This window comes from Oppia nitens, unplaced genomic scaffold (assembly GCF_028296485.1).
Source record: "Oppia nitens isolate AA-2021 unplaced genomic scaffold, nextdenovo-longstitch-racon4-pilon3 scaffold9_pilon_pilon_pilon, whole genome shotgun sequence".
Taxonomy (NCBI): domain Eukaryota; kingdom Metazoa; phylum Arthropoda; class Arachnida; order Sarcoptiformes; family Oppiidae; genus Oppia; species Oppia nitens.
In genome coordinates, this window is record NW_026533253.1 from 2,872,375 (window position 1) to 2,885,758 (window position 13,384).

The following is a 13,384-nucleotide window of genomic DNA, read 5'->3' on the forward strand; positions in this document are numbered from 1 at the left end:
ATTTAAAAATAAAATAATAAAAGATAATTTCAATCCTTTTACTATAATTTTTTGACATTTGTTTAAATAAAGACTTTGATATCTTTAGAAATGATTTCAACAAACTATATCATCACTTGTAATGCTCTAAATAATATCGCGTAAAAGTAATTGTGTTTAATATATACTTAAATTTATCAACAATACTGTATATAATTATTGTTCATAACTAGTGTCTCAACAATTTCTTGATTTCATTAAATCATTGCCATATAATGTTATTATCAGTAATTATATAACAAATATGTTAAAATCATTAATAAAATATCCAAATCTTTTTAAATAATGTCATAATCATTGTTAGAAAACAATGTTTGGTAATCTCAAAAAATGTTGAAAATTGCTTTCAAATATATCATTTGACGATAGATTATTAAGTGTTAATAAAACTGATAGAATAGATAACCATTATTAATGTAAAGTACCTGTAATTCAGTAATCTTTTACTTATAATTATAAATATTTTTAAGATTTTTTTTTTTAGTAAAAGAGTGTTTTATAATTAGTTAATTTTAAATGTATTTGGTTTTAAAATTATAATTAGTTTTATATTACAATAAATCATATTATTTAAGACGAGAATTAAACCCTGGATTCGATAAATAGAAAGCTTTCGTCTCATTAATAATAATAATAATAACAGCAAATGTTTTTCAAATATGTTTTGAATCACCGATTAATACAATTATTAATTATTTACAAAACAAAGCGCTAAATTTAAAAGATTTCAATAAAATATATTATTATAATTAATAACCATTACTCGTGTGGAGTTATTTTGAGCGCCGATAACTATCTAACGGTTCATTAATGTGGTGGTGGTTCAGAGGGCTGTCCTCTCAATAATTTCCGTCGAGTGGATGCATTGGGAGATGTGGATCCACCGGTTCGGTTCAAATTTCTAGTGCTAGTATTGGTGTTAGTGGCGGCACTCGCCGTAGGGTTCACTCGCGCACCAGGTATTTGTCTCGACTTTTGTAGTCTTCTATTAATAAGCGGTTGCTGAAGACTTTGGTGCTGCAGAAGCTGATTAGCGTTTGCAGTCACACGACGGGTACTGTTAGATAGTTGTATAGCCATTGGCTTTTCATTTTCATTACAATTATAGTGTAAATGATTTTCGTTATCTTCATCTAACATCAGTCTCTCTTCATTTTCATCGTTTATACACTCGCCTGTGTTATTGACAGACTCTTCATATGAATTAATAGCTTCGCCACCAGTACTGGAAAGGCTTTCCTCTAAATTCAAAGACTCTGTTAAAGTTGTCAGAAAGAGTTCCTGAACGAAGAGACTTCGGTCTACTCTTTGGACTTCAATGAGCTGTTGTTCGTTATCAGTGAAGATATTTTCATTACACCTATTAATCAAACAATTGGTTGTAAATATTTACAAACAATAATTACTAAATATTTAAAGCAAACCTCGATAAGAGAAACTGTGAATTAGTACTTTTAGCACTCGTCGCCGTACCGGTAGTTACGTTCAGAGTACCGGCATTATTGTTATTTTGGTTGACAGCAGCGGCAGCCGCGGCTAAAGTGGCGGGACTAGGATTCGGCTCCATTAGCACAACATAAGGCAATTGCTGTTGAGTTGTGTTGGCTGTCGAAGACTGAGAACTATTTGACTGTATTTGCTGTTGAGATGACTGTTGTTGATGTCGACGGATAACTCTTTCAATCGGTGCCCTATCAAAGGTCTGTCTTAAAGGCGCCGAAGAAGATGTTCTGTCTAATTGTAACTGCATTTGCAATTGTTGTAATTGAGGCGTTGCGTGCGTCTGACCCAAATTGGCCGCACGTCGTACACCTGATAATTGTGATAACAGTTCTGCTATCGGATCCATTGAATCTCTATTGTTAGGAGAAAGTGAAGATAAACCAGAATTGGAACTAAACGCCATTTGTGAGCGACGAGCTCTGACACTGTTAAGACCACGCGTCGGATGCGGTGCTCGACGGCCTCTAATTGCTGTCTGTGGCTCTTCGTGTTAATCAAAAAGACAATTGTTAAGGAAAATCAATCAAATAATAAAACAAAGTTTTCATCAAATCTTAAAAATTATAAAAAGGATATCAATTCTCGAGGACTTCTGTGTTCTAAAGTAAGATGTGTTGCAAAGTCATCCGTCACATGATTTGCTTCTCCGCCTGGATGTGCGGCACAAACGGGACACACCTTTAAAAATTAATTTGATATCTAATTATAGCAAAAGTATTAATACGTTTACTCAGTAATAACAACAAACCACTTCAGTAGAAGAATCGGCGTGTTCTGATGTCACGTGTTCTTGAAGTGTGGCCTCAGTGAAGCCCATACGAGCACAGAATGGACAGGTATAGGCCTGCGGCTGTTCAACAGACACCGCTTCGCCTCCATAATACACATCTGGTTTATAAACATCATTATCAACAACAATATAATATCAAATTAAAGTAACTTAAAATGTCAACAAAATACATACCGATATCACTTCGGGTAAGTATACATTGCATCGGGTGATCGGCCTTATGTCTGGTCGATGTGACCCGCGATTCAAAACAGGCGGCGCACAGGTCGTAGTCAAAGCATATTAAACACTTGTATCGTTTACCTCTGAAGTTCCCCTTAAGACAGGAATCACAGCTCACTCCTGAAGATGACATTACCATTAATTTTAAAGAAATTAACTCAAAAATAATTTAATTATCGATCCATTTATTTGGTCACAAAATAATTACTATATTATTGAAAATAGACTTTAAATCTACTAATAAACCGATGTTTTCGGTAAATAAAATCATTAATTATAAGTTAGTTTTAAAATAAAAAACATGTATTGAATCTAACATTTATTGACAAATCTTAGGATCAAAACAATCATTAATTTGTAAACAATTGTCACTAAAATAACTTTTAATTGAAAACAATTATATGAATCACTGTTTACTGTAAGTCATCATCAAATTAGTGGTCAATAAATGGTTTATAATTAGACATCAAATCAATTGATTTATTGCCAATTGTTAGCCATTTTGATAATGAAATGCATTTATGTTTTTACAATTGATTTGTAAATAATTAAGTAATTTAGTGACCAATTGGATCAGTTTAGGTGACAGACATACCCTCGTGATGAGACATTCATCCAAATGTGTCGATCAATGATATGACATACAAATTGGTGTCCAATAGGAGTGATGTCTCTGTTTGTCGATTCACTCAATCATTACTATACTGTTATGTAAACCATTTACAACTCAAACACAAACACACAATCTATAGCATACATAGCATACAAGTTAGCACTTTTAAAGATCACACTCACAGTCGTATAGCTAACTAAAATAATAATTCAATCAATTGAGAAAAAAAATAGCGCTAGAGATCCTCATTTTAGTATTATGGGTAATACTAGAGGTCCTGTACTAGTACTTGACATTAGTTTACATTTGATATCTATGGTAACTAAATATTTGGTCAACTTTTTTGACACTACTCTTAAATTACGTTATCATATTTATTGCTATTAAGCTATTGTGTAAGCAATAAATATGATAACGTAATTTAAGAGTTGTGTCAAAAAAGTTGACCAAATATTTAGTTACCATAGATATCAAATGTAAACTAATGTCAAGTACTAGTACAGGACCTCTAGTATTACCCATAATACTAAAATGAGGATCTCTAGCGCTATTTTTTTTCTCAATTGATTGAATTATTATTTTAAAAACACTAATATTTATTCAGTCATAGCTTTGATAGCAGTAATTTGTAGCAAAAGTATGATCAAGTATTCTAACAGTTAACTTAGCAAACTATAAATGGGACCAAATGTTTGTATTATTAATAAGCATAATCGAGTACTTTTTAATATATTATTCAATATTATTTTGATAAATTCTTAAATCTATGAAAATATTTAAAATACATTTTTTAACACAACAAACGTCAAGTCAATTACATATATAACAAAAATTCACAAAAATATAAAATCAATAAATCAATTAAATTTATAATTTGATTTCCTATATATATATATATATAATAAGTATTTAATTTTTTTTAATACCAATCAGCTGTCAAATCACAAACCAATATAATCAATAGTTTGATGTTATTTTTACTTTATTAATATATACATTACAATACAATACACATTTGTATTGTAGTATATGTTATTGAAAAGTATATAAAAAGATAAGAAATTAATTATATTTACAGTAATTATAATAAGATAACCAAACCGTCACTGAAGTCTACCGTAACTCTGAAGCATAAAAAATTAAATTCTTATATAATATAATACACTGTATATTAGCATTACATTAGCGACTATATTGAAGATCAGCATTTAAAATGTGGATCAATTGTCATTCAAACTTACGGCACTTATAATAATGTTTTAAACAATTTAAAGCAATAATTTCAAGCAATATCTCATAATAGCAAAAAAAATATTTATTTATGAATTAAAAACTTGTGTATTATATCATATCTTTCGCTTTTTTGTCACTGATTTGTTAAGACTCGATGCATTGGAATCGGTGTCAGTGGAGGCGCACCGACTTTTCCGACGGACTGACAGATCACTCTGAAAAACATATATATAATAATAATAAATACATTACCAATACTTGCAATAGTAATATAATACTATAAACTCACGTCAGTAACAATCGGTGATATCATTGTTGATACATTACTTCTTCGTTCTCTTCCTCTTAATTTGGATTCACTGTTAATATTATCAGGTTTTCTGTTATCGAAATTAGCAATAAAGTCTTCAATACTAGCAATCGTGTCTTTTTGCATATCGACTGTCCATTTATGGACAGCATTGCTGGCGTTGTTAAACATAAGAGCGTTTTGAAACATTATAAGAATATCTCTTTGATATTCAATTGTCGTCCGAATGACTCCACTTTCTATTCTCTTCTTAATACTATTCAAATCAATTGGTTTCTTCACTATTTCTTCGTAACCTTTAGCTTCAGATTCAGTAACGGGATGTGAAAATAGTGAGGCATATTTATGGGAACTTATTAAACGCCAGTTAACCATAACAGCCTTCTTCCATGTCTTATACTCTTTGGAATCGCTTTCTTTTATGTCTTCAGTTTTAACCGAAGCCGGGCTATTGGGAACTGTTTCACTTGCGACAGATGTCGTCGTTAATTTTGCGTCCATAGATTCTTCGCTCATTGATGTTTCAGTTGTGTCGTCAATTGATCCGCGCTTTTTAATAGCTTGTGGAGTGTTAGCAACCGATTGATCGCTCATTTCAGTCGAGTCATCATTTGCTAATTTTGCGTCTTTCTGTGCGACCCTTCGCGACCATCTACGGCCACTTTGTGGTGTACTCGCCGCAGTAGTATTAGTATTAGTAGTAGTAGTAGTAGTAGTAGTAGTAACTACTACTGCAGGTTTTCGTAATCGTTTGGAACGATTCAATGGTGTCTTTGAATCGTCAGAAGTAATAGCATTGCTTGTGTCAGTTGGTTCTGTTTTTACAATTAATTTATCACTTTCTTTGTTTGGCGACTCTTCGTCTACATTAATATCGATGATTTCCTGTTTGATAGAAACAATTTCAACATTTTCTTCATCTTTTTTATCTGTATTTTGATCCACTTCTTTATCTTCTGATTTTTCCGATAAATGTTTTTCAACTTTTTGCTCATCGTTTTTGTCTCTACTTCTAAGGGATCGTTCGTTTGACTCGTCTTTCTTAACCACTTCTTCCGTATTTTCCGAATCTTTCTTGTCCTTCCCCTTTACTTTTGAACGTTTGTCTTCAGTTGTAGAAACGTTCAATTGATCCGATGTGTCATTTGATTCTTTATTAACTTCTGTGTCGGACTGTTTAGATTTAGATGTATTTGTCGATTCAAGCAGTTTTGAGAGTTTAGAAAAACCAATACAAGGAGTTTGTTCTTTGCTATCAATTTTGTCAAATATTTTCTCTTTTGACGGTTGAATAGTTGTCTTCTTTACGGGTGATTCAGAGATCTTTTCATTTGTCACATCACTTGTCGTGGGTTGTCTTATAATACTAGACAAATGAGTGGAACTAATTTGTCGCGTAATTTGTTTGCCTGATTGTCCACTCTTTGTCGGCGATAAAATACTTTGTGTTGAAGGAGTAGGACTTTGTAATAAAGAAGTCAAAAGTGGTGAAGTAGACGGAGAAGGCGTTATATTTGTAGTCTTTTCTATGATTTGGTTTGATGTAACAGTTTGTGAATTGCTTGAATCATTTGATTCAATTTCAACTTTAAGCGGTTCATTAACAGGAGATTTAGTGCCACTATTTTCACCAGTAATTGGTGGTGACTGAAGATCAGCAGCGATGGGTGTATTGACTGCCACCGGCTTATGTCTTGTGGCAAAAGTGCCTTTTCGTGTCATTTGTGATATTTTCAAACTTCTTTCTTCTAACCATTTTTTGTGTTCAATTTCTTTCTCCTTTTCTTTTGTTTCCTTCTCTTTGATTTCAATGCGAAGTTCTTCTATGCGTTTGTCACTCATTTTCTTATTCTTTAGTAACTCTAAGTCTTGTTTCACTTTCAAAATCAAGTCCCTCTCCATTGCTGTTATTTGTCTCAACTCTTCGATGCGTTGTTTTGTCAAATTGCGGACAATAATCGTTTGCGGCGTCTCTTCGCCTCTTTCGCTACGCTTTCGTCTGAAACAAGATTTAGAAAATTATCACAAATTGAGTAATCAATCCGTTATTATCATTACTTTGGTGTTTCCGTTTCAATCTTTTCAAGTAAGTCCTGGTACTGAATGGCGCAATACTTTTGATGAAACCAGTCGTTCGGTCGGTTCGGTTCACTAAACGCCTTCAAAGGCCGCGACACTGAACTCCTATCCGATCAAACAATTGGATTACGAAATAATTTCGACAATTAATCTTAAATAATAATAACAAACCAATTTTGATCGCCACTCTTGAGAACACTTGAGGCCAAACATAACTTCTCACGGGTTGACCACTCATCGATGGGAACAACTCGAAGACGAGACTCTGCAAACAAAATCAGAATAAAACAAACGGTGTTTTTGGTGACAATGCTTTCTGTAGACAATTCAATGCATTAAATCAGTACTTAAACTATTGGCAGAAGTGGTGGTCATCGTTGGTCACGAAGATTGTGATCATAAAATCACTGCTAAAAACAGACAACACTTTTGAAAATACAAAACGCATTCAACTATTGATTGCTTTCAAACAAATTGTCTCTCATTTTCAATAGGCTTTCAATAACTTTATTCACAATATATGTTACAAAATAACACCAGAAATGGGTTTTACATATAATATAATATCAATTGTATTCAATGATTGACACTATTATAACACATACTCTCATACTCTTAGAAAATAGTTTACTATATTTAAGTTATGGATCCCATTGTTTACATACATTACGTTATACAGTATTATAGTGAACTCATGCAAACAATTTATATATATTATTATTTATATTATTATTCATTAAATTATATAAAATGTTTAAATAAAACATAATTATAATTGTAAATAAAATGAAACTATTTATTAATTATTGATATTTTTAGTTAAAATTGAATTGAATTGATTATATGAAATGTGATGATAGTTATAGACAACTAATCCGATGTGGTCTAGTGGCTAGGATATCTGGCTTTCACCCAGAAGGCCCGGGTTCGATTCCCGGCATCGGAGATATTTTTTTATAAATATTAATTGATATTAAATCAAATTGTAGATATTTATAAAAATTTATTTAACTAACGGGTTTTATTTATTTAATTTTTTAAAAATATCTACAATAAATATATCTGTCAAAATAATTGAAATAATATACGTAAATAAATAAGTTTACAATATATATATATATTTGACAAATGAATCATTTAACAAATATTACAGAATATATAATTTAATAAAAATTTAATTAATTAGAAATAATATTTATATATATATCACTGTTGAGGTGTTTTTTAATCGATGTGTTGATGTTCAACACCGATACGCGCTGGTTGTCCGCCGTTGTGTTCATTAATATTGCCATTATTATCGTTGTTAACCTCAGTGTTGGCATCAGTGGTATCGTTGACATTGTATAGAGTCTCGTGACATAGTGGACACATGTCCTGTACATATAGCCATTTGCGAAGACACACGCCGTGGAAATAATGGTTACATTTAGTGATACGAGCATTGGTTAACTCCTGATAGCATATGGCACAGACGTCGTCAAAGTTGCGCAACTGTTCCTCTGATGCTTCGGGAAGTGAATTGATTTTGTGGACCGCGTGTCGCCGTTTGATGAATGTCTTCCAACCTTATGGTTAATGAAATGATGGTTAAGTCAATTACATAAAGGGATTATATTTAAAACATACCGGCTTTTGCCTGAAGCCATATATTGAAATACGCGTGAATACACATCATGAGAGCCCTAATAGTACCCCCGGATTCAAATAACAAAATCCAGGCGCCGTTGAAAAAGAGGAAAATACCGAAAATAAATTCAATTGAGTTTCCGGTCGACCGAATATAATAGACGTAATCATCTAATTTCTCCCACATTGATGTACGGAAAGCATCGATCATAAAGAGACCATAAATTAGTAGAGATATAATAACCTAAATAAAGAAGAGTTTATAAATTATAATGTAATTATTTATCAAATTAAATAACAGTATTTCACTGACTTTAATAACGACTTCAATACTGAACGCAGAAACGGCCAAAAGCCAAGTGGAGACGGCGTGATGTGTCCACAAGTAATACAAGAAATATACGGGAAATGCGATGAGAAATACACATACTATCAATGCTCGGCCGTGTCTATTGATAGACATATTTCGGGAAGCACTCAATGAGAAGAGTAATGGACTGACCATATTGTGAATGAAATGAAGAATTGCAGTAAACAGTAAACAAAGATTGCGATAAAGTCGTAGAAAACGCTTCTCCGGTTCCATACCAGTCAGTCCTGTTTGAAGGGCTAATATAAAAAACAAAATGGCAGAAACTGTTCCAATAGAACGATCTTCTGGATCTTCGACCAATAGAAAAGATTGCATAAGACATCCGATTTGATGAGAAATACCGGATAATACGGAAGTCATGCCCAAAACGGCAACAATTGTTTCACAGCCCCTAACCATCAATTGTTTGACATTTGACCAAAATATTTGACTTTCAAATGTCAGACCTATTATTCCTGTAGACATATATTGCTTATGTGTAGAATCAGCTAAAAGAAAGACTGCCTGTTCTGTCAAACGAGTCAACCAAAAAACTCGCAAAACCTTTAAATTAATAATAAAATAATTTTCAATAACTTTTAAATAATAATCAAAAACTAGACAAACCTGTGGTACATGTAATCTAATCCATTGGCTTTCAAGTAAAGTGTAGAGACCATAGTTGCGGACAATATTTCGCGACCATTGAATCTCTGCATATGTCGTCATAAATATTTGTCTAATATTTGTCACCAAATTTAAAATAATATATAGAAAAGCAATGGCAGCGGATATAACTGGAGAGACAGCCAAAAATATTGGAGGAATCGCTGGTATTAATGATATGATATTCGGTGCGATAAATGTTAGACCAACTAATCTCTTGGGTATTATTGTTTGCGATGTTTTACTTGCAAAACAAAAACAAATGGCCAGAAATACCTTTCAAATAAACATTAATAAATAGATCGAGTATTATATAAGAAAAATCAATTTTTAAATATCAATCAATTACTTGAAAGAAATAGTTGGCCACAAATCGGGAAATAGCACTAAAATTAAATGATATGACTTCGTAAGCAAGCGATGAGTTTTTTATACTAAAGACATATTTATTGTACTCTTCATTGCAAATATATGACCACAAAATGACACCAATTGAGGCCAACCAAACATAAATGGCCAGTAAGTGCCGAGTGGACAACAAAAACAGCGAGAATGCCATTAAAAAGGCTATTATTAGACATCATATAATAAAATTAATAGTAATAACTATCTTAAAGTCTTGAACGGTGTATACCATGAATGTAGAGCACAATCCAGAAGACAGATGAAGTGCTAAGACTTAAAGTAATGGTGTCGTCGTCATCATCGACAGCGGTTGATGTCAAAGGACTGCCATTCATGGAAGTCATCATAACTTTCCAGTTGTTGCTCACATTGTTTTCATTATGAAGACCAACGATATTGTGGTGAACGACATTTGAATTCATCTTAAGATCGCCGCCAGACATACCATCCATTGTTATCATATTGTTGTGGTTATGATTGCTGTGATGATTGTTGTGGTTTTGTTTAAACATGGGTTCAATTTGACCCAAACAGTGGATCAAAATGGTATCCATTATGAAGATGGGCGGCACCCGTAACACCACATCCAAGATAGACAACATCCGCACCCGTAAAGACATATCTCAACCTATCAACTAATTTGGTCACCAATTGATTAATGAATGTATAATCAGATTAATTATCAGTGATTTGAAGATATTAAATGAATATCAATAACATGTGATCATTTCATCCAATCTTTGTGTCTATCAATTAATGTCTTCATTGAATTATTTGTTTGTATATTGATTTGGATCAAACAAAGTGATAATTATTGTTAAATATATTTAAAAACACATTACAAAATATCGTTGTTATTGTCGTAAACATAAATAAATGAATTTTTGTTTAATGAAAACTTTGAATTTATGTCAAATAAATAGTCGACTAAATGGACAAACAATGGGATAATTAAATTGAATGAAACCATAAACAGCTGATTATTAATCAATTATTAATATTATTATTATTATGGATAATGAATGACAACGTTTACAGCGATTGACTGCAGTATTGACTGTTGATTATTGTTGTGTTCAACGAGTGTGTTATCACAACAACATTAAAACACTGTATAATAATAATAATAATACTGTAATATAGTGTTCAGTATTACAAATCGTATTCAATATACAATACAATATACTGTACTATACTTTACCCTAAAGTTAAACAGTATTGAAAACATTACACAATACTGAATGATAAGTATTTTATAAACTGTATATTAGGCCGTCTGGTGAATGATTTTGATAATGTTTTTAAATTATTATTTTTTTAAATTATAAGCTTTTAATAGAAACATATTTTATTTGTTTGTTAAGTAATGTATTTAGTGATTCAATAAAATTAAAAATTAAGATTCTTATAAATATTATTTTTTTTTTAAAAATATTATATTTCATAAGTTATCTACAATTTATATAAAAAATATTCTTCCATTAAAACAAAATAAAGAATATTCTTTAAATGTTTCTATTTTTTAATAATAAAAATTAAATTAAAACAATTAAAGAATTTCTACTGTATATAATAAATACTGGACGAGCATCTGCTATAGATTTACTTTAGATTTTAATATTATACTATAATCGTAATACAATGTATACATACTGAATAAATTGATGTGTTATAGTGTGCAATAATATATACCAGGGTTGAAAAATTATAGAATTTTGGCAAAATATAAGTATACAGTATAATAATGTAATTATTGTTTATAATACATACTGGATATGTATTATTCAAAATTATGTTAAAATAGTAATAAAATTATATTATAAAATTGTTTTATAATGAACATATACATTGATGTACCTTTAATATCTAAAATAAAATATAATTTATCCATTGTATAATATTTTAATATACATTTTTGTATTCAATAAACTTAGTATTACTGCTAACCCTAGTTTATATAAAATACTTTTGAGACATATAAATTATTATATAAATATTTGAAATGTAAAAAATCAATAATAATATATAAACATATTTTTATGTAAAGGATCACTTTATTATTTAAGTTTACATAATAAAATTGATAGTATTGATATAAATAATAATAGAAAATCTAAAATTGAGTAATTTTTAAAAATTGTTTGTTATTGTCATTTGTTTAAATACATAACAATTATTATGCATACATACCATAGAGTGTCAGGATATGGATCCCATGTATTTTGTATATAAATGTAATAAGGGCGTAACTAACAGTATAAAAAATGTAATAATAAGCCTTTCTACAAATGCAATGTCAAAAACACAAATAAATAAAATAACAATAAAATTAAAATATAAGTACAGAAGTGGAAAAACAATGTGAACAAAACCAAACATAAAATTTATAATAAAAAATAATATAAAATAGATTAAAACAAATATAAAAAATAATTAAAATAAAAAATAATTAATTTTAATATAAAATATTTAATTAAAAAATATAAACAGATGGTATTAACTTATAAAAAATAAAATAAACAAAATGGTAAAAATTAATTAAATAAATAATATTAAGTAAAAAATTATTATAAAAATACTTTTAAATAACAATAAACTTAACAAAACAAAATATAATAGAAATAATATTTCACAATATTTCAAAATGTAAGTAATATAAAAGTATTTTTTAATTAAATATTTTATAATAAAATTAATTAATTATATATTATATTTGATTTTAATTATTTTTTATATTTGTTTTTTTATTTTTATATCTATTTTATATTATTTTTTATTATAATATTATATTTGTTTTTGTTCTCAATTTTTTCCACTTCTGTACTTATATTTATTTTTATTGTTATTTCATTTATTTGTGTTTTGACATTGCATTTGTAGAAAGGCTTATTATTACATTTTTTATACTGTTAGTTACGCCCTTATTACATTTATATACAAAATACATGGGATCCATAGCCTGACACTCTCTGATACATACTCTATAATAATACTGTATATATTTTAATTATTGATATTTAGTGTTATAAATAACTGATCTATATATTTATAAAATATAAGGTGTGTTTGTGTATTAGTATAAAATAATTTTCTAATAAAGCATTGCTTAGTTTATAATTATTGATTTGTTTAATAATTAAACACATATTTTTATCTTATTTTATGATTAGTACATTAGTATCGTTAATATAATAATTATTATTAAAGTTTGATAATATGAACATAACATTAAATCTTTAATTAATTAATCATTTTTAAAAGGGAAATAACAAAAAATAACAATTTAATGATTTTGCTTTAATATGTTTTAAGTTTTTTTTGCTTTTATATTTAGAAAAATATATTAATATAATATTTAAATTCATTTATGAATGTTTTTACTTATATACAGTATGTTTATTGCAGACACAGATAACAGTCTGTATATAATGTAATATATTTTTAAAACTAACACACTGTTTGTTATAGTTTATATGGTTAGGTTATATTTTATTAAAATATTAATATAAATATAACTTAGAAAAAAATCAGAATTTATTATTA

The 13,384-nt window shown here is 29.3% G+C and overlaps 3 protein-coding genes and 1 non-coding gene across 4 annotated transcripts; 1 reads left to right on the top strand and 3 right to left on the bottom strand.

Moving 5' to 3' along the window:
* Window positions 1–605: 605 nt before the first annotated feature.
* On the bottom strand, window positions 606–3,355 carry LOC128964596 (E3 ubiquitin-protein ligase KCMF1-like). Its single transcript, XM_054311225.1, has 6 exons — window positions 3,150–3,355; window positions 2,507–2,674; window positions 2,291–2,430; window positions 2,119–2,220; window positions 1,464–2,029; window positions 606–1,399 (listed from the first exon to the last, which is right to left on the bottom strand). Exons 1-6 carry the CDS (start codon window positions 3,163–3,165, stop codon window positions 847–849), a joined length of 1,545 nt encoding a protein of 514 aa, XP_054167200.1. The 5' UTR covers window positions 3,166–3,355; the 3' UTR covers window positions 606–846.
* Window positions 3,356–4,500: 1,145 nt separating this feature from the next.
* Window positions 4,501–7,303, bottom strand: LOC128964589 (bromodomain-containing protein 8-like). Its single transcript, XM_054311217.1, has 5 exons — window positions 7,137–7,303; window positions 6,961–7,054; window positions 6,769–6,894; window positions 4,690–6,709; window positions 4,501–4,615 (listed from the first exon to the last, which is right to left on the bottom strand). Exons 1-5 carry the CDS (start codon window positions 7,162–7,164, stop codon window positions 4,514–4,516), a joined length of 2,370 nt encoding a protein of 789 aa, XP_054167192.1. The 5' UTR covers window positions 7,165–7,303; the 3' UTR covers window positions 4,501–4,513.
* A 360-nt stretch (window positions 7,304–7,663) lies between these two features.
* Trnae-uuc (transfer RNA glutamic acid (anticodon UUC)) lies at window positions 7,664–7,735 on the top strand. Its single transcript has one exon. It is a non-coding gene; the product is annotated as a tRNA-Glu (tRNA).
* A 236-nt stretch (window positions 7,736–7,971) lies between these two features.
* Window positions 7,972–10,652, bottom strand: LOC128964590 (protein TRC8 homolog). Its single transcript, XM_054311219.1, has 6 exons — window positions 10,071–10,652; window positions 9,786–10,003; window positions 9,398–9,712; window positions 8,732–9,334; window positions 8,419–8,662; window positions 7,972–8,357 (listed from the first exon to the last, which is right to left on the bottom strand). Exons 1-6 carry the CDS (start codon window positions 10,459–10,461, stop codon window positions 8,014–8,016), a joined length of 2,115 nt encoding a protein of 704 aa, XP_054167194.1. The 5' UTR covers window positions 10,462–10,652; the 3' UTR covers window positions 7,972–8,013.
* Window positions 10,653–13,384: the final 2,732 nt, after the last annotated feature.

Excerpts from the sequence above, each read along its gene's own strand:
- LOC128964596 (XM_054311225.1), bottom strand. Across the intron at positions 2,221-2,290 it reads CCGATTCTTCTACTGAAGTG|GTGTGTCCCGTTTGTGCCGC; the intron begins GTTTGTTGTTAT and ends TAATTTTTAAAG. Across the intron at positions 2,030-2,118 it reads ACAGAAGTCCTCGAGAATTG|GAAGAGCCACAGACAGCAAT; the intron begins ATATCCTTTTTA and ends TTTGATTAACAC.
- LOC128964589 (XM_054311217.1), bottom strand. The coding sequence starts at position 7,164 with ATGACCACCACTTCTGCCAATAGTTTAA. Across the intron at positions 7,055-7,136 it reads CACTTCTGCCAATAGTTTAA|AGTCTCGTCTTCGAGTTGTT; the intron begins GTACTGATTTAA and ends TTTTGTTTGCAG. Across the intron at positions 6,895-6,960 it reads AAGAGTGGCGATCAAAATTG|GAGTTCAGTGTCGCGGCCTT; the intron begins GTTTGTTATTAT and ends TTGATCGGATAG.
- LOC128964590 (XM_054311219.1), bottom strand. The coding sequence starts at position 10,461 with ATGTCTTTACGGGTGCGGATGTTGTCTATCTTGGATGTGGTGTTACGG. Across the intron at positions 10,004-10,070 it reads GATTGTGCTCTACATTCATG|CCTTTTTAATGGCATTCTCG; the intron begins GTATACACCGTT and ends GTCTAATAATAG. Across the intron at positions 8,663-8,731 it reads GTATTGAAGTCGTTATTAAA|GTTATTATATCTCTACTAAT; the intron begins GTCAGTGAAATA and ends TTCTTTATTTAG.